This window comes from Procambarus clarkii, chromosome 84 (genome assembly GCF_040958095.1).
Source record: "Procambarus clarkii isolate CNS0578487 chromosome 84, FALCON_Pclarkii_2.0, whole genome shotgun sequence".
In the NCBI taxonomy this organism is placed as follows: domain Eukaryota; kingdom Metazoa; phylum Arthropoda; class Malacostraca; order Decapoda; family Cambaridae; genus Procambarus; species Procambarus clarkii.
The window spans coordinates 13,177,976-13,200,807 of record NC_091233.1 but is presented as its reverse complement, the minus strand read 5'-3'; the positions used below and the strand labels follow the sequence as shown (position 1 = coordinate 13,200,807).

The 22,832-nt window shown below is 44.4% G+C and overlaps 4 protein-coding genes across 5 annotated transcripts in view; 2 read left to right on the top strand and 2 right to left on the bottom strand.

Annotated features, from left to right (window-relative positions):
• LOC123747578 (uncharacterized) overlaps nt 1-18,719 on the top strand; it is a 60,334-nt gene extending 41,615 nt beyond the window's left edge. For both annotated transcript variants that reach the window (XM_069316559.1, XM_069316558.1), the window contains exon 2: nt 12,096-18,719. In XM_069316559.1, coding sequence (XP_069172660.1) covers nt 13,364-16,303 — 2,940 coding nt within the window. In that variant the 5' untranslated portion in view covers nt 12,096-13,363 and the 3' untranslated portion in view covers nt 16,304-18,719. The remainder of the gene's footprint in view (nt 1-12,095) is intronic.
• Nucleotides 5,364-6,527, bottom strand: LOC138358575 (multiple epidermal growth factor-like domains protein 10). Its single transcript, XM_069316640.1, has 2 exons — nt 6,248-6,527; nt 5,364-6,094 (listed from the first exon to the last, which is right to left on the bottom strand). The coding sequence occupies exons 1-2, from the start codon at nt 6,525-6,527 to the stop codon at nt 5,364-5,366; spliced, it is 1,011 nt and encodes a 336-aa protein (XP_069172741.1).
• LOC123747580 (GATA zinc finger domain-containing protein 14-like) lies at nt 6,565-8,104 on the top strand. The gene is made up of 2 exons (XM_069316639.1): nt 6,565-6,648; nt 7,247-8,104. The coding sequence occupies exons 1-2, from the start codon at nt 6,565-6,567 to the stop codon at nt 8,102-8,104; spliced, it is 942 nt and encodes a 313-aa protein (XP_069172740.1).
• On the bottom strand, nt 10,059-10,814 carry LOC123747579 (uncharacterized). Its single transcript, XM_045729800.2, has one exon. The coding sequence runs from the start codon at nt 10,812-10,814 to the stop codon at nt 10,059-10,061; it is 756 nt and encodes a 251-aa protein (XP_045585756.2).
• Nucleotides 18,720-22,832: the final 4,113 nt, after the last annotated feature.

Below are 22,832 nucleotides of genomic sequence, written 5' to 3'. Positions count from 1 at the left end.
TTTAAGGGTCTGAGCTGGTGGTGGAGCGGGTTAAGGCGTACCTGTTATGCCAGTTGCTGGAAGGCTTCTGTGCTGGCTAGGGTTCGAGTCTCCTGGTGGGAAAGTGTTCTAAAGTTGTATACTTAACTCTCGTGTTTAGGAGATTTGTGCCTTAAGCATAGACACTGTGTCTTCCCATATTAACAGGGACTTGATGAAATTAACGTCTAAATGACCCCTCACTTGCTCTAGTGCTCTTGGGAGGTGGTGTTCTTTGGTGTATTTAAATACTCCGAAATTACCATCTCTTTTAAGGGTCTGAGCTGGTGGTGGAGCGGGTTAAGGCGTACCTGTTATGCCAGTTGCTGGAAGGCTTCTGTGCTGGCTAGGGTTCGAGTCTCCTGGTGGGAAAGTGTTCTAAAGTTGTATACTTAACTCTCGTGTTTAGGAGATTTGTGCCTTAAGCATAGACACTGTGTCTTCCCATATTAACAGGGACTTGATGAAATTAACGTCTAAATGACCCCTCACTTGCTCTAGTGCTCTTGGGAGGTGGTGATCTTTGGTGTATTTAAATACTCCGAAATTACCATCTCTTTTAAGGGTCTGAGCTGGTGGTGGAGCGGGTTAAGGCGTACCTGTTATGCCAGTTGCTGGAAGGCTTCTGTGCTGGCTAGGGTTCGAGTCTCCTGGTGGGAAAGTGTTCTAAAGTTGTATACTTAACTCTCGTGTTTAGGAGAGTTGTGCCTTAAGCATAGACACTGTGTCTTCCCATATTAACAGGGACTTGATGAAATTAACGTCTAAATGACCCCTCACTTGCTCTAGTGCTCTTGGGAGGTGGTGATCTTTGGTGTATTTAAATACTCCGAAATTACCATCTCTTTTAAGGGTCTGAGCTGGTGGTGGAGCGGGTTAAGGCGTACCTGTTATGCCAGTTGCTGGAAGGCTTCTGTGCTGGCTAGGGTTCGAGTCTCCTGGTGGGAAAGTGTTCTAAAGTTGTATACTTAACTCTCGTGTTTAGGAGAGTTATGCCTTAAGCATAGACACTGTGTCTTCCCATATTAACAGGGACTTGATGAAACTAACGTCTAAATGACCCCTCACTTGCTCTAGTGCTCTTGGGAGGTGGTGATCTTTGGTGTATTTAAATACTCCGAAATTACCATCTCTTTTAAGGGTCTGAGCTGGTGGTGGAGCGGGTTAAGGCGTACCTGTTATGCCAGTTGCTGGAAGGCTTCTGTGCTGGCTAGGGTTCGAGTCTCCTGGTGGGAAAGTGTTCTAAAGTTGTATACTTAACTCTCGTGTTTAGGAGATTTGTGCCTTAAGCATAGACTCTGTGTCTTCCCTTATTAACAGGGACTTGATGAAATTAACGTCTAAATGACCCCTCACTTGCTCTAGTGCTCTTGGGAGGTGGTGATCTTTGGTGTATTTAAATACTCCGAAATTACCATCTCTTTTAAGGGTCTGAGCTGGTGGTGGAGCGGGTTAAGGCGTACCTGTTATGCCAGTTGCTGGAAGGCTTCTGTGCTGGCTAGGGTTCGAGTCTCCTGGTGGGAAAGTGTTCTAAAGTTGTATACTTAACTCTCGTGTTTAGGAGATTTGTGCCTTAAGCATAGACTCTGTGTCTTCCCTTATTAACAGGGACTTGATGAAATTAACGTCTAAATGACCCCTCACTTGCTCTAGTGCTCTTGGGAGGTGGTGATCTTTGGTGTATTTAAATACTCCGAAATTACCATCTCTTTTAAGGGTCAGGCTTCTGTGCTGGCTAGGGTTCGAGTCTCCTGGTGGGAAAGTGTTCTAAAGTTATATATATATATATATATATATATATATATATATATATATATATATATATATATATATATATATATATATATATATACATGTCGTACCTAGTAGCCAGAACGCACTTCTCAGCCAACTATGTAAGGCCTGATTCGCCTAATAAGCCAAGTTTTCATGAATTAATTGTTTTTCGACTACCTAACCTACCTAACCTAACCTAACCTAACATTTTCGGCTACCTAACCTACCCTAACCTATAAAGATAGGTTAGGTTAGGTTAGGTAGGGTTGGTTAGGTTCGGTCATATATCTACGTTAATTTTAACTCCAATTAAAAAAAATTTACCTCATACATAATGAAATGGGTAGCTTTATCATTTCATAAGACAAAAATTAGAGAAAATATATTAATTCAGGAAAACTTGGCTTATTAGGCAAATCGGGCCTTGCATAGTAGGCCGAGTACGACGTTCTGGCTACTAGGTACAACATATATATGTTGTACCTAGTAGTATATATATATATATATATATATATATATATATATATATATATATATATATATATATATATATATAAATATATATATATATATATATATATATATATATATAAATATATATAAATATATATATATATATATATATATATATATATATATATATATATATATATATATATATATATATATATATATATATATATATAAATATATATAAATATATATATATATATATATATATATATATATATATATATATATATATATTATTAAATATGACCGAAAAAGTAAGATTAATAATTCTAACACGGATTTTCTCAATCTTTCGTACATTTCGCTTCACTGTTGGAGGTAAATCAAAAATCAATTCTCCAAAATTCATTTTTATTTCTAGTCTGACGCGACACGAGCGCGTTTCGTAAAACTTATTACATTTTCAAAGACTTTAGTTCAAAAATACACAACTGAATAGAACTTACGCATCTCCGATTTTATATCTACATTTGAGTGAGGTGGAAGGGGTGATGTGGCATTAACACAAGACAGAACAAAATGTGGTATTAATAGGGTATTAATTTCATCAACACAAGACAGAACAAGAGTATTAATAGGGTATTAATTTCATCAACACAAGACAGAACACGAAACAATGGATATTGAATAGAAGTGTTTGTAGAAAGCCTATTGGTCCATATTTCTTGATGCTTCTATATTGGAGCGGAGTCTTGAGGTGGGTAGAATATAGTTGTGCAATAATTGGCTGTTGATTGCTGGTGTTGACTTCTTGATGTGTAGTGCCTCGCAAACGTCAAGCCGCCTGCTATCGCTGTATCTATCGATGATTTCTGTGTTGTTTACTAGGATTTCTCTGGCGATGGTTTGGTTGTGGGAAGAGATTATATGTTCCTTAACGGAGCCCTGTTGCTTATGCATCGTTAAACGCCTAGAAAGAGATGTTGTTGTCTTGCCTATATACTGGGTTTTTTGGAGCTTACAGTCCCCAAGAGGGCATTTGAAGGCATAGACGACGTTAGTCTCTATTAAAGCGTTCTGTTTTGTGTCTGGAGAGTTTCTCATGAGTAGGCTGGCCGTTTTTCTGGTTTTATAGTAAATCGTCAGTTGTATCCTCTGATTTTTGTCTGTAGGGATAACGTTTCTATTAACAATATCTTTCAGGACCCTTTCCTCCGTTTTATGAGCTGTGGAAAAGAAGTTCCTGTAAAATAGTCTAATAGGGGGTATAGGTGTTGTGTTAGTTGTCTCTTCAGAGGTTGCATGGCTTTTCACTTTCCTTCTTATGATGTCTTCGACGAAACCATTGGAGAAGCCGTTATTGACTAGGACCTGCCTTACCCTACAGAGTTCTTCGTCGACTTCCTTCCATTCTGAGCTGTGGCTGAGAGCACGGTCGACATATGCGTTAACAACACTCCTCTTGTACCTGTCTGGGCAGTCGCTGTTGGCATTTAGGCACATTCCTATGTTTGTTTCCTTAGTGTAGACTGCAGTGTGGAAACCTCCGCCCTTTTCCATGACTGTTACATCTAGAAAGGGCAGCTTCCCATCCTTTTCCATCTCGTAAGTGAAACACAGCACGGAACTCTGCTCAAATGCCTCCTTCAGCTCCTGCAGATGTCTGACATCAGGTACCTGTGTAAAAATGTCGTCAACATACCTGCAGTATATGGCCGGTTTCAAGTTTGAACTTGAAACCGGCCATATACTGCAGGTATGCAGTATATACAAACCATATACAAAACATTGAATGATTTATTATTATTATTATTAGAGAGAGGCAAGAGAGGAAATAGATTGACGTAGAAGGTAATAATGTGGAAAAATATGATAGAAAATTATTATGCTATGAAAGATGGTAACTATGGTGATGATTCGATCTGTTTTGGTCAGATAATGACTGTCAGATAGTAACATCACCTGAGTGCATATTTACACAGGTTTCTTCAGAGCGAGGTCATGACTCATGGTTACTTATGTTAAAAAGTGCGAGAGCGATCGTGATTTCGTTCGGTGGTTGGGCGAGCACAACAATGGGGAGATAGAAACACCTGACAGTTGGAAAGAGATAAGGAAAGAAAAAGAGATATTTACTTTGATAAGGGAAAATATTTAATTTGATAAAGGCATCGGTTGAGAGATAGCCAGTTGTCCGGAAATAACTATGTTGGGCGAATATTGAAGTAACACAGACAAGCTTAAACTGAATTATTTTTATTTTTACTAGTGATGAAATATAGAACGGGAACAAGAGATTAACTTATTAAGTGAGAGAGATATAAAAACATTTTAATTTAGTGAACAAAGCTGCGAAGGGTTGGGTGTAAGGGGAGGACTGGGGGAGCTGGGAAAGAGGTGAGAGGGGGCGGTGTTCCTAAGGCAGATAATGAGCGTGAAGATAAGAGCGGGGACGGCACGGGTGATTAGGGAGGGGACAAGTGGCGCGGGGATAGGGGGAGAGGAATTGACTATACATGAATATGTATAGAGTCGAGTTCAGGAACTAACATCTGACCCTGGGAATTACTAAACAAACTCTTATGAACCTATCCTCAGGAAATGGACTTCCTCAGAATTTAACTTTACTCATAAACGGGTGCAGTACACTAAATACTTTTTACATAAGAATTCAGTAACATCTTGAGATGATTTCGGGGGTTTAGTGTCCCCGCGGCCCGGTCCTCGACCAGGCCTCCACCCCCAGGAAGCAGCCCGTGACAGCTGACTAACTCCCAGGTACCTATTTACTGCTAGGTAACAGGGGCATTCAAGGTTAAAGAAACTTTGCCCATTTGTTTCTGCCTCGTGCAGGAATCGAACCCGCGCCACAGAATTACGAGGCCTGCGCGCTATCCACCAGGCTATGAGGCCCTCAGGAGAAGGCCCTGAGGGCAGAGTAGAGAGAGTATGGTAGAGGTAACATGGTAGAGAGTATTTTGTATTTCCTTTGAGAAATATTTAGGTCCTCAGCGGAAAATTTGGACTATCTCCAATATAGAACCTCTACCCTTTTAAGGGTGACAGGTCAGTGAGAACTTTTCGAAAAACAAATAATTCGCGCTAACCTGTCATATCTACCGACCATCAAAATGCTGGTTACAATGACCACCACAACGACCACCACAACGACCATCACAATGCTCGTCACAACAACCACCACAATTACCATCACAACGACCACCACAATGCTCGTCACAACGACCACCGCAATGACCATAACAACGACCACCACAACGATCTCCACAATGCTCGTCATAACGACCACCACAATGCCCACCACCACGACCATCACATTGGCCACCACAACGAACACTGCAATGGCCACCACAACGACCACCACAATGACCACCACAACGACCATCACATTGGCCACCACAACGAACACTGCAATGACCACCACAACGACCACCACAATGACCACCACCACGACCACTACAACGACCATCACATTGGCCACCACAACGACCACCACAATGACCACCACAACGACCACCACAACGACCATCACATTGGCCACCACAACGAACACTGCAATGACCATCACAACTACTACCACAATGACCACCACCACGACCACCACAACGACCATCACATTGGCCACCACAACGAACACTGCAATGACCACCACAACGACCACCACAATGACCACCACCACCACCACCACAATGACCACCACAACCACCACCACAACGACCACTATAACGACCACTACAATGCCCACCACATCGACCACTATAACGACCACTACAATGCCCACCACATCGACCGCTATAACGACCACTACAATGCCCACCACAACGATCACCTCAACGAACACCACAACGACCATCACAATGGCCATCACAACGACTACCACAATGCCCATCACAATGCCCACCACAACGACTACCACAATGCCCATCACAATGCCCACCACAACGACTACCACAATGACCATCACAACGACCACCACAATTACCATCACAACGACCATCACAACGACCACCACAATGCTCGTCACAATGTTCATCACGACGACCACCACAACGACCACCACAATGTTCATCACGACGACCACCACAATACCCACCACAATGATCACCAACGACCACCACGACGACCAACACAATGCCCATCACAACGACCACCACAATACTCGTCACAACGACCACCTTAATGCTCGACACAACGACCACCATAATGCTTAACACAACGACCACCACAATGCCCGCCACAACGACCACCACAATGCTCTTCATAACGACCATCACAATGCTTGTCACAACGAAAACCACAATGCCCAACACAACGACCACCTCAACGAACACCACAATACTCGTCACAACGACCACCTTAATGCTCGTCACAACGACCACCACAGTACATGTCACAACGACCACCACAATGCTCGTTACAACGACCACCACAATGCTCGTTACAACGACCACCACAATGCTCATTACAACGACCACCACAATGCTCGTCACAACGACCACCACAATGCTCGTTACAACGACCACCACAATGCCCGCCACAACGACCACCACAATGCTCTTCATAACGACCATCACAATGCTTGTCACAACGAAAACCACAATGCCCAACACAACGACCACCTCAACGAACACCACAATACTCGTCACAACGACCACCTTAATGCTCGTCACAACGACCACCACAGTGCATGTCACAACGACCACCACAATGCTCGTTACAACGACCACCACAATGCTCGTTACAACGACCACCACAGTGCATGTCACAACGACCACCACAATGCTCGTTACAACGACCACCACAGTGCTCGTCACAACGACCACCACAATGCACGAAACAATGACCACCACAATTCCCCAATTGCCATCACAACGACCACCTCAATGCTCGTCACAACGACCACCACAATTACCACCACAACGACCACCACAATGACCACCACAATGCTCGTCACAACGACCACCACAATGACCATCACAAGGCTCATCACAACGACCACCACAATGCTCGTCACAACGACCATCACAATGCTCGTCACAACGACCACCACAATGCTCGTCACAACGACCACCACAATGTTCGTCACAACGACCACCACAATGCTCGTCACAACGACCACCACAATGCTCGTCACAACGACCATCGCAATGACCATAACAACGACCACCACAATGCTCGTCACAACGCCCACCGCAATGACCATAACAACGACCACCACAAGGCTCGTCACAACGACCACCACAATGCTCGTCACAACGACCACCACAACGACCACCACAACGACCACCACAATGCTCGTCACAACGACCACCGCAATGACCATAACAACGACCACCACAATGGCCATCACAACGACAACCATAACGACCACCACAATGCCCACCACAACGACCATCTCAACGACCACCACAATGCCCATCACAACGACCACCACAATGCCCATCACAACGACCACCACAATGCCCATCACAACGATCACCACAATGCCCATGACAACGACCTCCTCAACGACCACCAGAATGCTCGTCACAACGACTACCACAATGTTCGTCACAACGACCACCACAATGCCCATCACAACGACCACCACAATGCCCATCACAACGACCACAACAATGCCCATCACAACAACCACCACAATGCCCACAACAACGACCACAACAATGCCCATCACAACAACCACCACAATGCCCATCACAACGACCACCAGAATGCTCGTCACAACGACCACCACAATGCGACCATTCAGGAAATAAAGAAAAATCCAAAATATTTCATCTCATATGCGAAATCAAAAGCAAAAACCAATGCCAGTATTGGACCTTTTCGTACAAGTTAAGGTTCATACAAGGAGGATGACAAAGAAATTAGTGAAATCCTAAAAAAGCAGTATGAAGACATGTTTAGCACTCCAATAAACAACATGAAGGTGGAAGATCCAGACAATTTCTTTATGCGGGATATTCAAACCCCTGTAAATATAACTGATATAAACACGAGCACACTAAATTTTGAAAAAGAAATTGAAAACATGCCCATGCACTCGGCCCCAGGTCCAGACTCATGGAATTCAATATTTATAAAGAAATGCAAAATGCCGGTAGCAAAGGCACTCAGTATAGTGTGGAGGAAGAGCTTGGACACGGGGGAGATACCAGATGCACTTAAAGTAGCAGACATAGCCCCTCTACACAAGGGAGGGAGCAAAGCATTGGCAAAAAATTATAGACCAGTTGCACTAACATCGCACTTCATAAAAGTATTTGAGAGAGTGATTAGGAGTCAGGTCACCAATTTCATGGAGACCAATGACCTTCACAACCCAGGCCAACATGGATTTCGAGCGGGAAGATCGTGCCTCTCACAGCTACTTGAGCACTACGACAAAGTCACTGAGGCATTAGAAGAGAAACAGAATGCTGATGTGATATACACGGACTTCGCAAAGGCTTTCGATAAATGTGACCATGGCGTGATAGCACACAAAATGAAGTCAATGGGAATAACCGGTAAAGTAGGACGCTGGATACTCATTTTTCTGTCAAACAGGACTCAGCGAGTAACTGTCAACCATATAAAATCTAGTCCAAGTGCAGTGAAAAGCTCTGTACCTCAGGGTACAGTCCTTGCACCGCTGCTTTTCCTTATTCTCATATCAGATATAGACAAAAATACAAGTCACAGCTTCGTATCATCCTTTGCAGATGACACAAAAATCAGTATGAAAATTACCTCGGCTGAGGACATTGAAAAACTTCAAGCTGATATTAATAAAGTTTTCGACTGGGCATCAGAAAATAACATGATGTTTAACAGTGATAAATTCCAGGTACTCAGGTACGGTAAAAATGAGGACCTTAAACATAATACAGAGTACAAAACACAATCAAATGTACCCATAGTAGGAAACCAGCATGTGAAGGATTTGGAAATAATAATGTCTGACGACCTAACGTTTAAGGAGCATAAACAAGCAAATATTGCGACAGCCGGAAAAATGATAGAATGGATTACGAGAACTTTCAAATCCAGGGATCCCATCACAATGGTTGTACTCTTCAAGTCACTTGTGTTGTCCCGTCTTGAGTACTGCTCAGTACTCACTTCCCCCTTCAGAGCAGGAGAGATTGCTGAAATAGAGGGAATACAGAGAACATATACGGCACGCATAGACGCAATAAAGCACCTAAATTATTGGGATCGTCTCAAAGCCCTCCAAATGTACTCACTAGAAAGAAGACGAGAGAGATATCAAATAATATACACCTGGAAGATACTGGAGGGCCAAGTACCAAATCTACACAGTAAAATAACAACGTACTGGAGTAAACGATATGGAAGAAAATGTAGAATAGAACCAGTGAAGAGCAGAGGTGCCATAGGCACAATCAGAGAACACTGTATAAACATCAGAGGTCCGCGGTTGTTCAACGTCCTCCCAGCAAGCATAAGAAATATTGCCGGAACAACCGTGGACATTTTCAAGAGGAAACTAGATTTATTCCTCCAAGGAGTGCCGGACCAACCGGGCTGTGGTGGGTATGTGGGCCTGCGGGCCGCTCCAAGCAACAGCCTGGTGGACCAAACACTCACAAGTCAAGCCTGGCCTCGGGCCGGGCTTGGGGAGTAGAAGAACTCCCAGAACCCCATCAACCAGGTACCCAGGTATGCCCATCACAACGACCACCAGAATGCTCGTCACAACGACCGTCACAATTCCCATCACAACGACCACAACAATGCCCATCACAACGACCACCACAATCCCCATACCACGACCACCACAATGTCCATCACAACGACCCCTCAATGCCCATCACAACGACTACCACAATGTTCGTCACAACGACCACCACAATGTCTATCACAACGACCACCACAATGTTCGTCACAACGATCACCACAATGTCCTTCACAACGACCACCACAATGCCCATCACAACTAACACCACAATGCACATCACAACGACCACCAGAATGCTCGTCACAACGACCACCACAATGCCCATTACAACGACCACCACAATGACCACCTCAACGACCACCACAATGACCACCTCAACGACCACCACAATGTTCGTCACAACGATCACCATAATGTTCGTCACAACGACCACCACAATGCCCATCACAACGACCACCACAATGCCCATCACAACGACCACAACAATGCCCATCACTACGATCACCACAATGCCCATCACAACGTCCACCACAATGCCCATCACAACGACCACAACAATGCCCATCACAACGATCACCACAATGCCCATCACAACGTCCACCACAATGCCCATCACTACGATCACCACAATGCCCATCACAACGTCCACCACAATGCCCATCACTACGATCACCACAATGCCCATCACAATGACCCCCACAATGCACATCACAACAACCACCACAATTCCCATCATAACCACCACCACAATGCCCATCACAACGACCACCACAATGCTTGTCTTAAAGCTCATCACAACGATCACCACAATGTTCATCACAAAACCCGTCACAACGACCACCACAATGCTCGTCACAATGCCCATCAAATCGACCTTGGAGTAACCTTGGAGGAATCTGAACTCATCAGTGATAAGGTCAAATGGAATCTGTTGGAGCTGAATGTGACAAAAGCTGTTGGGCCTGACAGCATCTCACCCTGGACACTAAAGGAAGGTGCAGAAGCACTAAGTGTGCCACTCTCTACGGTGTATAACAGGTCATTGGAAACAGGAGACCTACCAGAAAGTTGGAAGACAGCTAACGTAGTCCCAATATACAAAAAGGGTGACAGGCCAGAGGCACTGAACCACTGGCCAGTTTCCCTAACTTGTATGCCATTCAAGGCGATGGAGAAGATCGTGAGGAAAAGGCTCTTAGAGCATCTGGAGGGAAATAGCTTGGTAACACACCACCAACATGGGTTCAGAGATGGTAAATCGTGTTATGATCTCAGCCTGCAGGAGAAACGAGTCTCCCTTCTTGAGAGTTATTCAGCAAGCCTGACCTAACTAGAAGGTCTAGCAAGTATTGAGGTGATAACGCATATGTAAAATATTTGGTTGGATATGTGTAACAGTTTGAGATTATGGGCAATGCAGAAGAAAATAGATAAATGACGGGCTAGGAGATGTGGACATTTTGCTGGAGGCGTGAGGCTCGCTTCTGGAGGACCTTGACCTCACTTGAGTGCCAGACATCGCAGGGGGAAGCCGCGCTCCGTTGAGCTCCCGTCAGAAGGGAACCCCTAGTGATATATCTCTAAGAGAAGAGAAGTGTGCAGACGTGCCAGCTGTGGAACTGAGCTGGGAACGTTGTGGTCTCAAGTCCTGGTCGAAGAAGAGAGTATCAAGCCGGCCAGAAGCATTATTGTGGGCCGTGGGAGCGCCCTGACCAGACGCCGTGAGAGGGAAAGCGCCCTCGACCAATTAATCTGTGGTAAGCACGATATACGCCAGTTCATAGTGATCGCTTGTAGTTGGTCGTGTGCCCAGCGACAGTAGCAATGTTTATTTATAAGTTAGACATGTTTTAATAAGGCAGAAAGCCTGAAATAAGAGAGTGGAGAGGGAGGAACACGGAGCGACGTCCGCCCCCTCTGAGCGCTGGCGGAAGACTGAGGGAGCCGGGCTCTTGACGGAGGAAGACCCTCCCAGCGAGTGAGGACCGCCGCCAGGCGAGGTGGAGTATGGACCCGCCCAAAACGGGGGAGTCCACTCTCACTGTATGTAGAGAACAGATAGAGGTTTGAGGCAAACATATTGTGTGAATATTTTTTGTTTATGTGTTAAAGGGGAACATTTTATTGGAGTGTCGATGGGTTGCAGGTTTGTCTTTTGGGGAAGAAGTTGCTGAGAACTTCGAAGCCAGCAGATGATGTAGCTGATGAGACTCCAAGGTAGTGGAGCAGAGGACCTCGAGCTGTGAGGAGAAGCAGCAGTGAAGAGGAGTGTCACGTGCTTCTGCAGAGGTGGAGAAGTACCACAGTTGCTCGGGGAAACTTCATGGTGTAGCAGCCAAGAGAGCTGTGGAAGAACCTAACAGAAGGGTGAAGCACCGTAGTTGCACAAGGAAACTTCATGATAGCAGCCTGGAGGAGCTGCAGAGGATCCTGGTAGTGAAGCCCGGAAGAACCTAAGGATATTAGGGTTGTGAACTTCCAGAGGTGGAAGGGGAAGTTCTGGTGGATTACTTATAGGGAGTTGATAGTGTTTGGTTGTCAGTAGCGTGCAAGACGCAGTGAGAGGTGAGTGACTGTTGGCATCCTTATGTCAAGGAGTTTTTTTTATATTGAAGTATCAATGAACATTTATACTGGTATATGTTATTGCATTCAAATGCTGGTTTTCTATATATATATGTTATCTTGCTGATGGTGCAACAGTGTGTAGGCTTGACCAACTTGAGGAGGTTAATAGTATCAGGTGGTGAACCAGGAGATAGGATACCACTTGATAAGCTGATAATAGAGTTCTGATGGTATTGGAGTGCAACCTGATTTGGATATTATAGAGTATAGGATTCATTATTATTATATGTGTGTATGTATCGTGTATGTGCTTTGTTCAGTAAATGTGTCACAATTTGCTGGTGTTTGCCCTTGTCCTAGTGAGGCTTCCCAGGAGGTAGTAAAGAAGGAGAGAGAGAGAGGAAGAACCATGAACCACTGCTGTGGACAGGGTAGGAGGTAATACTGGTAAGTCATAGGGGGATTGAGGAGATCATATCTCATAAGGAGAGAGTGGGGAGTCACAGCGGCTCGAGTGGGTGTGTGCACGTGACAACGAGGCTAAGTGTTGGAGCCGCATCCCCTGAACGTGTGACGTTGAGCCCCTCTCCAAGAGCCAGAAGCGCCAAGGGTGATCTCCTAGTATAAGCACTCTGCCGAGTTGTGGGTTGGGTTGTCCATAGAGAAGGATCAACGACGACAACACCAACCAACCCACAGTCTATATAATAAATTGGGGGCCTGTGTCCGGGAGAGTGAACTGACACACCCACACCCTGTCCAAGAGTGGATTTGTACACCCCTGCTGAGATAAACTGTGTGACCGCAGGTGTATACTCTCTCTCTTGGGAAGACTCACAGGACAAGATGGATAAGGTGCAAGCATTTGTGGAGTCAGGCAAGCCTGAGGACTTAGAAGGTTGCACGAGGGATCAATTGAAACAAATAGCAGAAAAATGTGGCATCAGGTTGAAAGCATCTAAAGTAGCTGGGATGAAGGATGAGATCCTGAGGCAGTTGAGAGCCAGAAGTGAAGCGGCAGAACAAGGAGCCCAGGAAGGAGCTGAAAGTAGAAAGGAGGATGATGGGCAGGATGACGTGAGATCCCAGGGATCGAGTAGGAGCAGCAAGAGTAGCCGCAGTAGCAGGAGTAGCCGGAATAGGAGCTTGGAGAGATTCCAGTTAGAGCTCCAGATGCAGCGTGAGGACAAGGAGAGACAGTTCCAGCTGGAAAAGATGAAATTGGAACTCCAGATGAAGAATGAAGCCGAGAAGGAAAAAGAGAAAACCAGACTGGAAATAGAAAAAGAGAAAACCAGAGTAAGAGAACTGGAGTTGGAACAAGAAAAAGAAAAAGCCCAGGTCGAAAAAGAAAAAGCCCAGGTCGAAAAAGAAAAAGAGAGAACAAAACAAATGCAGATAGAAGCGAATAGAACCTTGGCTGAGCAAAGGATTGAACATGGGTTGCCAGAGAGCACCACCCAGGTATCACACCCACCAGATGTTAGGGTTAGGGAGAAGGACATTCCCTTGTTTGTTCCCGAAGAGGCAGAGAGCTTTTTCGAGCACTTTGAAAAAGTAGCCAGCATCAAGAAGTGGCCACAGGAGGAATGGGCCCAGCTGGTCCAGTTAAGATTGACCGGTGCAGCCAGGGAGGCATACACCCAATTGTCACTGGAAGAGTGCCAGGATTACGCCACAGTAAAGAGCAGCATATTGCGCTCGTTTCAGTTAACCCCAGAAGCTTATAGAAAGCGCTTCAGAGAGATGATCAAAGTTGGAGCATGTACGTTTGCTGAGACAGCAAGAGATCTGGAAAGACGATTCCAGAAGTGGATTGAGGCTGCTGGAGTTGGATCTTACGCTGACCTGAAGCAACTGATGGTCATGGAGAAGTTCTTGGAGATGATGCATCCCGAAACAAAGTTCAAGATCCAAGAAGCAGGGATAATGGAGGTGAAAGATGCCGCAGATAGGGCGGATATGATTACTGAAGCGTACAAGAGCTTGAGGGAGAACAGAGTGAGAAGTGAGGCGAGATGCAGCAATGGCAGATCCAATGGAGTCTGGGGAGGAAGAAATTATGAAAGACCCAGAGGAGTCTGGGGTGAGAAAAATTTTGATAAATGGGCAGATAAAAGTGAGTACCCTAAAACTCAGAAGAGTAGGTCGCGCACTTCATCTGAAAGTGAGGATGGAGGAGCTAAACGAGAAACTAATCGTTATCCAGGGAATCAAGAGTCCAGTAAAGCTCCACAGAGTACGAGTAGTACGTCTGGCCCGAGGAACTCCAATACGAGTGGGCAGAGTCAGAGCTACTCTGGTACGTATAGGAGAGATTTTTCACAGATGAGATGTTACAATTGTAACGGATTGGGTCACGTGATGCGAGATTGTAGACAGGGCAAGAGAGTTGTGACCCTGGCCATGTGTGACCCCGGAAGTAAATATACTAATGTGTTCCGAGACAAACCACAGAGAGCGAATTTAGTGAACGAGAGGTATAGGCCGTTCATGAGTAAAGGTTGGATCAGTATAAGAGGCCAACCTGAGGTAGAAGTTGGTATCTTAAGAGATACCGGAGCTAATCAGAGCTTGATTGCGAGAAGCCTGATTGGGGATGGTCGACGGTTAGCTGGCAGTGGGAAGATGAAAGTATATGGGTTATTGTCGGAGAGTGACATGCCCGTATGTGCTGTCCAGCTAAGGTCGGAATATGTGTCGGCGGAGGTGATGTTGGGAGTGTGCCCCGACATACCTGTTCCAGGAGTCCAAGTGATCCTAGGGAATGACTTGTGCGGGACAAAGGTGTTGACAAGAGTCATAGCGGAGACTGTGCCAGAGGAGTGCCCAGAAGGCCACGGCACGGGTGGGACACCTGAGAGTGTGAACCTGACTGACATCCGAGGAGATGCGTCAGGAGACCGCCAAGCCATTGAGTACCCTGTCTCGGTAGTGATGAAGACAGAGGTGGCCGACGAGGAAGACACTGGAGAAGGTGAGACAGTGTCGATTCAGCCGGTGGAAGAGATCGATATAGACATAGCGTGGCTGTTTGATGAAGGTCCAGCCCAGGCAAATGGAGTCTCGGTGAGGTCGAAAGTGAGGATGACCCAGCCGAAGAAGAATCATGTGAAGAGAGCGGACCTGAGTAGAGCCCAGACTGCTGAAATTAAGGGTCGGAAGGTGAACGCAACTGTGCTGAGTAGGAATGAGGAAAGATGTGGACAGACTGAAGACGAGAGTAGAGCGTCAAGTGGTCCACGAGCACAGAGGCATATGGATAATGGAGTTAAGTTGCGGGAGATGTCAGGAGTTGACATGTTTCACAGAAAACGTGGAGGAGAGATGGTGAAGAGTAATAGCCGAGAAAATGAGAGGAGAAGAGACAGTATGTGTGGAGAGATGCTTGCGAGGACTTTGGGAGAGGCAAAGCGACATGTATGGTCGAGTGCTGTTAGATGTAATACAGTGCCCGAAGAAACTTTTAGGGAACGAAGAAGAGTTGAAGGAGAAGAAATGGAGTGGTATAGAGGTGAGAAGTGTGGGAAGAGGATGATGATGCAAGCATGGAGGAATAGAAGAAAGCCGAGGACTCGATGGAGGTCAAACAAGACGATGTCTTGGACAAATGAGGAGATGAAAGGGAGGATAGTTGGTGAAGACGAGGGAGTGAAGTATGATGACAGGAGGCGGAAGTATAATGGCAGTAGATGGAAGTGTGAAGACGACAGAGGAGGTACAGACAGCAGATGTCTGACTCTGGATGTGAAGAGAAGACGAGGAAACGGAGGGTGGAGACAATAAGTAGAGTGGACCGATAGAGTGCAGGCGTCCACGGAGGACAGCCTAGCTAAGAGGTGTCAGAGGTCAAATCGTTTATGAGAAGATCATGTTTCTGGAGAGAGGTGAGCCAGATGTTGCAAGGAGCAACGAACTAATTGTAGACTCCTAAGAGAGTATATGGGGTGAAGAACGAAACAGTGTAGGGGCGGATGTATTATCCCGAGCTTTGCCACTGGAATAACTCTCAAAAATAAGGGGAGGGGAGTGTTATGATCTCAGCCTGCAGGAGAAACGAGTCTCCCTTCTTGAGAGTTATTCAGCAAGCCTGACCTAACTAGAAGGTCTAGCAAGTATTGAGGTGATAACGCATATGTAAAATATTTGGTTGGATATGTGTAACAGTTTGAGATTATGGGCAATGCAGAAGAAAATAGATAAATGACGGGCTAGGAGATGTGGACATTTTGCTGGAGGCGTGAGGCTCGCTTCTGGAGGACCTTGACCTCACTTGAGTGCCAGACATCGCAGGGGGAAGCCGCGCTCCGTTGAGCTCCCGTCAGAAGGGAACCTCTAGTGATATATCTCTAAGAGAAGAGAAGTGTGCAGACGTGCCAGCTGTGGAACTGAGCTGGGAACGTTGTGGTCTCAAGTCCTGGTCGAAGAAGAGAGTATCAAGCCGGCCAGAAGCATTATTGTGGGCCGTGGGAGCGCCCTGACCAGACGCCGTCAGAGGGAAAGCGCCCTCGACCAATTAATCTGTGGTAAGCACGATATACGCCAGTTCATAGTGATCGCTTGTAGTTGGTCGTGTGCCCAGCGACAGTAGCAATGTTTATTTATAAGTTAGACATGTTTTAATAAGGCAGAAAGCCTGAAATAAGAGAGTGGAGAGGGAGGAACACGGAGCGACGTCCGCCCCCTCTGAGCGCTGGCGGAAGACTGAGGGAGCCGGGCTCTTGACGGAGGAAGACCCTCCCAGCGAGTGAGGACCGCCGCCAGGCGAGGTGGAGTATGGACCCGCCCAAAACGGGGGAGTCCACTCTCACTGTATGTAGAGAACAGATAGAGGTTTGAGGCAAACATATTGTGTGAATATTTTTTGTTTATGTGTTAAAGGGGAACATTTTATTGGAGTGTCGATGGGTTGCAGGTTTGTCTTTTGGGGAAGAAGTTGCTGAGAACTTCGAAGCCAGCAGATGATGTAGCTGATGAGACTCCAAGGTAGTGGAGCAGAGGACCTCGAGCTGTGAGGAGAAGCAGCAGTGAAGAGGAGTGTCACGTGCTTCTGCAGAGGTGGAGAAGTACCACAGTTGCTCGGGGAAACTTCATGGTGTAGCAGCCAAGAGAGCTGTGGAAGAACCTAACAGAAGGGTGAAGCACCGTAGTTGCACAAGGAAACTTCATGATAGCAGCCTGGAGGAGCTGCAGAGGATCCTGGTAGTGAAGCCCGGAAGAACCTAAGGATATTAGGGTTGTGAACTTCCAGAGGTGGAAGGGGAAGTTCTGGTGGATTACTTATAGGGAGTTGATAGTGTTTGGTTGTCAGTAGCGTGCAAGACGCAGTGAGAGGTGAGTGACTGTTGGCATCCTTATGTCAAGGAGTTTTTTTTATATTGAAGTATCAATGAACATTTATACTGGTATATGTTATTGCATTCAAATGCTGGTTTTCTATATATATATGTTATCTTGCTGATGGTGCAACAGTGTGTAGGCTTGACCAACTTGAGGAGGTTAATAGTATCAGGTGGTGAACCAGGAGATAGGATACCACTTGATAAGCTGATAATAGAGTTCTGATGGTATTGGAGTGCAACCTGATTTGGATATTATAGAGTATAGGATTCATTATTATTATATGTGTGTATGTATCGTGTATGTGCTTTGTTCAGTAAATGTGTCACAATTTGCTGGTGTTTGCCCTTGTCCTAGTGAGGCTTCCCAGGAGGTAGTAAAGAAGGAGAGAGAGAGAGGAAGAACCATGAACCACTGCTGTGGACAGGGTAGGAGGTAATACTGGTAAGTCATAGGGGGATTGAGGAGATCATATCTCATAAGGAGAGAGTGGGGAGTCACAGCGGCTCGAGTGGGTGTGTGCACGTGACAACGAGGCTAAGTGTTGGAGCCGCATCCCCTGAACGTGTGACGTTGAGCCCCTCTCCAAGAGCCAGAAGCGCCAAGGGTGATCTCCTAGTATAAGCACTCTGCCGAGTTGTGGTTTGGGTTGTCCATAGAGAAGGATCAACGACGACAACACCAACCAACCCACAGTCTATATAATATCGTGCCTCACAAGATTAATAAAATTCTATGACCATGTAACAAAAATTAGGCAAGAAAGAAAAAGGTGGGCTGACTGTATTTTCTTGGGCTGCCAGAAAGTCTTTGATGCAGTTCCCCATAAAAGGCTGTTAAAAAAGTTGGAGCAACAAGCAGGAGTAAAAGGGAAGGTGCTCCATTGGATAAAGAAGTATTTAAGCAAGAGAAAACAGCTAGTAACTGTGAGGGGGGTGAGACATTAGAGTGGCGAGATGTCACCAGCGGAGTCCCACAGGGCTCTGTACTTGGACCCATCCTGTTTCTAATACATATAAACGATCTTCCGGAGGGTATAGACTCGTTCCTCTCAATGCTTGCTGACGATGCAAATATTATGAGAAAAATCAAGATGGATGAAGATAGACATGGACTACAGGACGACCTGGACAAACTGTATAATGTCTAGAAAATGGCTTGTAAAGTTCAACTCACGAAAGTGCAAAGTAATGAAATTTGGCGAAGGGAGCAGAAGGCTGAACACAAGGTACCATCTGGGAAGAGAAATCCTGCACGAGTCAAATAGAGAGAAAGATCTGGGGGTTGATATCACAACAAACTTATCCCCAGAGGTTCACATCAAAAGGATATCATCAGCACACAAATCACAAATTACAAAATCACAAAAGCAAAAAAGTACAAAAGTATAAATGCACAAAATACTGGCCTGAAGGGGCGACAACAAAAACACAACAATTAACACAATCATAATGCAATCCAGAACAGAGATACAACAGTACAAGATATGAGGAGAACGGGAGCATGACACGCAAGCATGCGTATAAATACAATAAACCTAGAACAAAACAAACATAACACAAAACACAAATCACAACACACAAAGGACAGAAGTAAACAATGACAAATACAGATAAATACACAAAATACTTAAAATATATAAAACACATAAAAGAGAGAAAACACCGGCCAAAAGGCCGGCAACAAAAACCCAACAAATGCATAAACATAATGCAAAACAGTACAAAAATAATAGTACGCCACATAGTACCCGAACCCGCACCCAACACCCCAACCACCGATACACAACACAAAACAAGCCTACCGGCCCCGTATCCACACACAGAGAGCAACCAATACATAATGACAAGAAAACTAAAGGAACATAAAGACTACACATAAAAAAAAGAAAGGAACACTGGCTATACACGATAACGGGAACAAAAACAGGCAGGGCCACACAAGCAGCCCAAAGGGCACACAAACACTCCACAAACAAGCGCACACCATTACGCACAGGAACAGAAAACATGGAACACGCAGGAACCGGGAATTCAAACTCAGCCCTCCCCCCCCCCCCCACACACACGCAACCGCACCCCACATACGCACACAACCCCACAACACATACCATACAAAATAAATCCGTGGTGCAGTGGTAAGTCGTAAGTAGTGGTAAGACCAGGGTTGCCAGACTGGGCTACAAGTAGCGAATTGGGCTACTTTTCAGAGCCCCGCTCTCCCAAATTTTTAATTTCGCTACTTGCGACTTTTTGGGCTACTTTAAAAACAAGTTGGGCTATTAATGTTAAGAAACTCAATGATGATTTTTATGCTTTTTATAATGCCATGTGTACAAATCACAGCCGCGTCCAGCAGCTTGATTGAATAGACCACTTACCGCAGGAGGCCAGGTCAGAGACCGACCCCCTGGGGACGTTGATCCTAGGAACTTCCCAAAGAAAAAGTAACCGCAAGGCAAGATAATCCTCCCCAGGGGCTATAGATTTCCCAACCTTAATTGCCATTAATACTTCATCCCGGGTATTGTCTATGTTAATTAAGTGACCTCCCACTGTTGCCTACTATAAATATTAGGTTTCTCTTTAGGTGTTTCCAAAAATCAAATGACTGTCGTTAGAGCGGATTAGCATACAGTGAACTTGGCAGCTTCATCTGTGCTTTCATTGTTAGTGTGGCTCTGACCTCCAGAAGGATAGTTCGACACAAGTTACCGCATATAGAAAAGAAGTTACCGCTGTTACTTTTAGAATTTGCTTAAGTGTTGAGATAAATAAGTGTAAAATGGGGAAGTGTTCTAAATACCAGAAAGCGTTTCAGATGTCCTGGCTTAAGGATCCCGTGTTTGAAAAGTGGTTGGCTGAAGTGAAAGAAGATGGAAATAAGGCATATTGTAAAGTTTGTAGAACTGAGATAAGAGCTCATAGAAGTGGTTTAAAGAAACACAGTGAAACATTAAAACACAGACAAAATATATCGGAGGTAAGTCATCAGCAGATGAGCATCAAGTCTGTTCTATCAAAGAAGGAAGATAAACTTACTAAATTTGAATGTCGTCTGTCTGTATGTACTGTCGCTATCTAGAAATAAATAAATAAATAAATTAATAAATGTTTATTTAGGTAAGGTACATACATACAAGAGATTTTACAAAGATTGATCGATTTATAGATAGAGCTAGTACATACAATGCCTAAAGCCACTATTACGCAAAGCATTTTGAGCATGAAGAATATTAATGACTAAAGCTTAATACTAACTGAGAATAAAGAATAAAATGTGTTGAACAAATAAAAATAAAGATAAATATAATATAATAAATATAATAATGGGGAAACATGCCTGAAAAAGCAGCTCAAATACAATTAAGTCGACAAACAGCGTTGTTTAAAAAAACAGACATGGGTTGACAATAGAAGGGTAAGGTAGGTTACAGGGAATTTATTAGGTAGTGCTTCGTTTTTATTTTAAACTGGTTGAGAGAGGTACAGTCTTTAACATAATTGGGAAGGTCATTCCACATTCTGGGTCTCTTGATCTGCAGAGCATTTCTAGTTTGATTAAGTCGTACTCTTGGAATATCAAAACTGTATTTATTTCTGGTGTGGTGCTCATGGTGTGGGAACCGACCTGTGAGATTTATATTTATTTAATTTTTATGAATTTATATTTACGTTAATTTGTATACTTCGATAGCAATTTGTATGATGATAAGTGGACTGTATTTCTGCAATAATCTCACAAATCGATCCTCTACACATTACGGGGGTTTATATTAAATTTATATATATGCAGCCAATCAAACTACAGTATTAACTACACATTGAAGAGGTTCCTTATCTTATTGTACAGCAGGCCTTAGTCCACCAGGTATAACCAGGATGTAGACACCAAATTATCCTCTTTGAGGTAGCTTCCATCACCCAGTAACTGGTACACAAAGCATGCTTCCTCGTCTTGACCTGTCAAAAGGGCGCTAGCTGTAAAGCCAGAATCCTAATATATGACAGCTATATCAAACACTGTACAAGGAACCATAAAGACCTGGCTTAATTACCTTTAGTATGAGGCGATCTCGTGCTCTAACCGGGCCCCCCTATCTAATGACATTAATGGCCACAAATGATAGATAAATGGGTTTCGGCAGAACACTTAACTTGTATTTGTTGACAGCGTGTTGATGATGGTACACCTTTGGTTTCCATAACACTTCGTCCAAGTAAAATTAACAGGAGCCGAATTGCTCCCATGCCTCTGGTCTAAGTACAATAACAATGGCTGACCACTCCCTCACAACTGACGCTACTGGCCTACATTGTCCAGATGACAGTAAGTGATAGAAGGGTCACATTTACTCTATTTTAATTCTGATAATTAAGTTAATTTATATGAGATGTTTTTATGATGGTAAAGTCCAAAGACTAATGTATTTAAGAATAATTCCCACCATAATAGGTGGTGAATTTATAATATTATGTGGTAATGATATTCCGTTTTCTATAGACGGTAATTCCACTACAAGTTACATTTTCTATGGGTTAACTTGTTTATACAACACAGCAATATTATCTGTCTGTATGATATTATTAAATGGTGTCAGATTTTCCGACATAATTCCCCAGGGGCTGCTCACAGGTCGAAGTCCTATTTAGAACAGACGAACACCGATACTCCTCCTTCGAATTATTAGATTAATTTGATGTTAGTAGTTAGTAATCACACATTTGTGCGTCTGTTCGTACAGGACGGATGTCCCGTACTAGAGTTGCAGGGGTTAGAAATCTAATGCGAATTCATTTCCCTGTTAACTCTTGAAAGGCTAAAATTCAAGCCTAATTACATATTATTTAACCCAGAAGACTGAATGTGATCAAGTACTACAGTCAAGTATGATTCAGGGACTGCAGTGAGATCAGTGACATTAGATATAACTTGAAGTTTGTTCAGGTAACTGGTCACTAATATAAACACTGAG

What these genes read in the sequence shown, in the direction of transcription:
- LOC138358575 (XM_069316640.1), bottom strand. Translation starts at nt 6,527, where the DNA reads ATGAAGAGCATTGTGGTGGTCGTTGTGGCGGGCATTGTGGTGGTCGTT. An exon ending in TTGTGATGGTCGTTGTGATG is followed by an intron (nt 6,095 to 6,247) that starts GTAATTGTGGTG and finishes GTGTTCGTTGAG; the next exon opens with GTGATCGTTGTGGTGGGCAT.
- LOC123747580 (XM_069316639.1), top strand. Translation starts at nt 6,565, where the DNA reads ATGCCCAACACAACGACCACCTCAACGAACACCACAATACTCGTCACA. An exon ending in TCGTCACAACGACCACCACA is followed by an intron (nt 6,649 to 7,246) that starts GTACATGTCACA and finishes GACCATCACAAG; the next exon opens with GCTCATCACAACGACCACCA.
- LOC123747579 (XM_045729800.2), bottom strand. Translation starts at nt 10,814, where the DNA reads ATGGGCATTGTGACGAGCATTGTGGTGGTCGTTGTGACGGGTTTTGTG.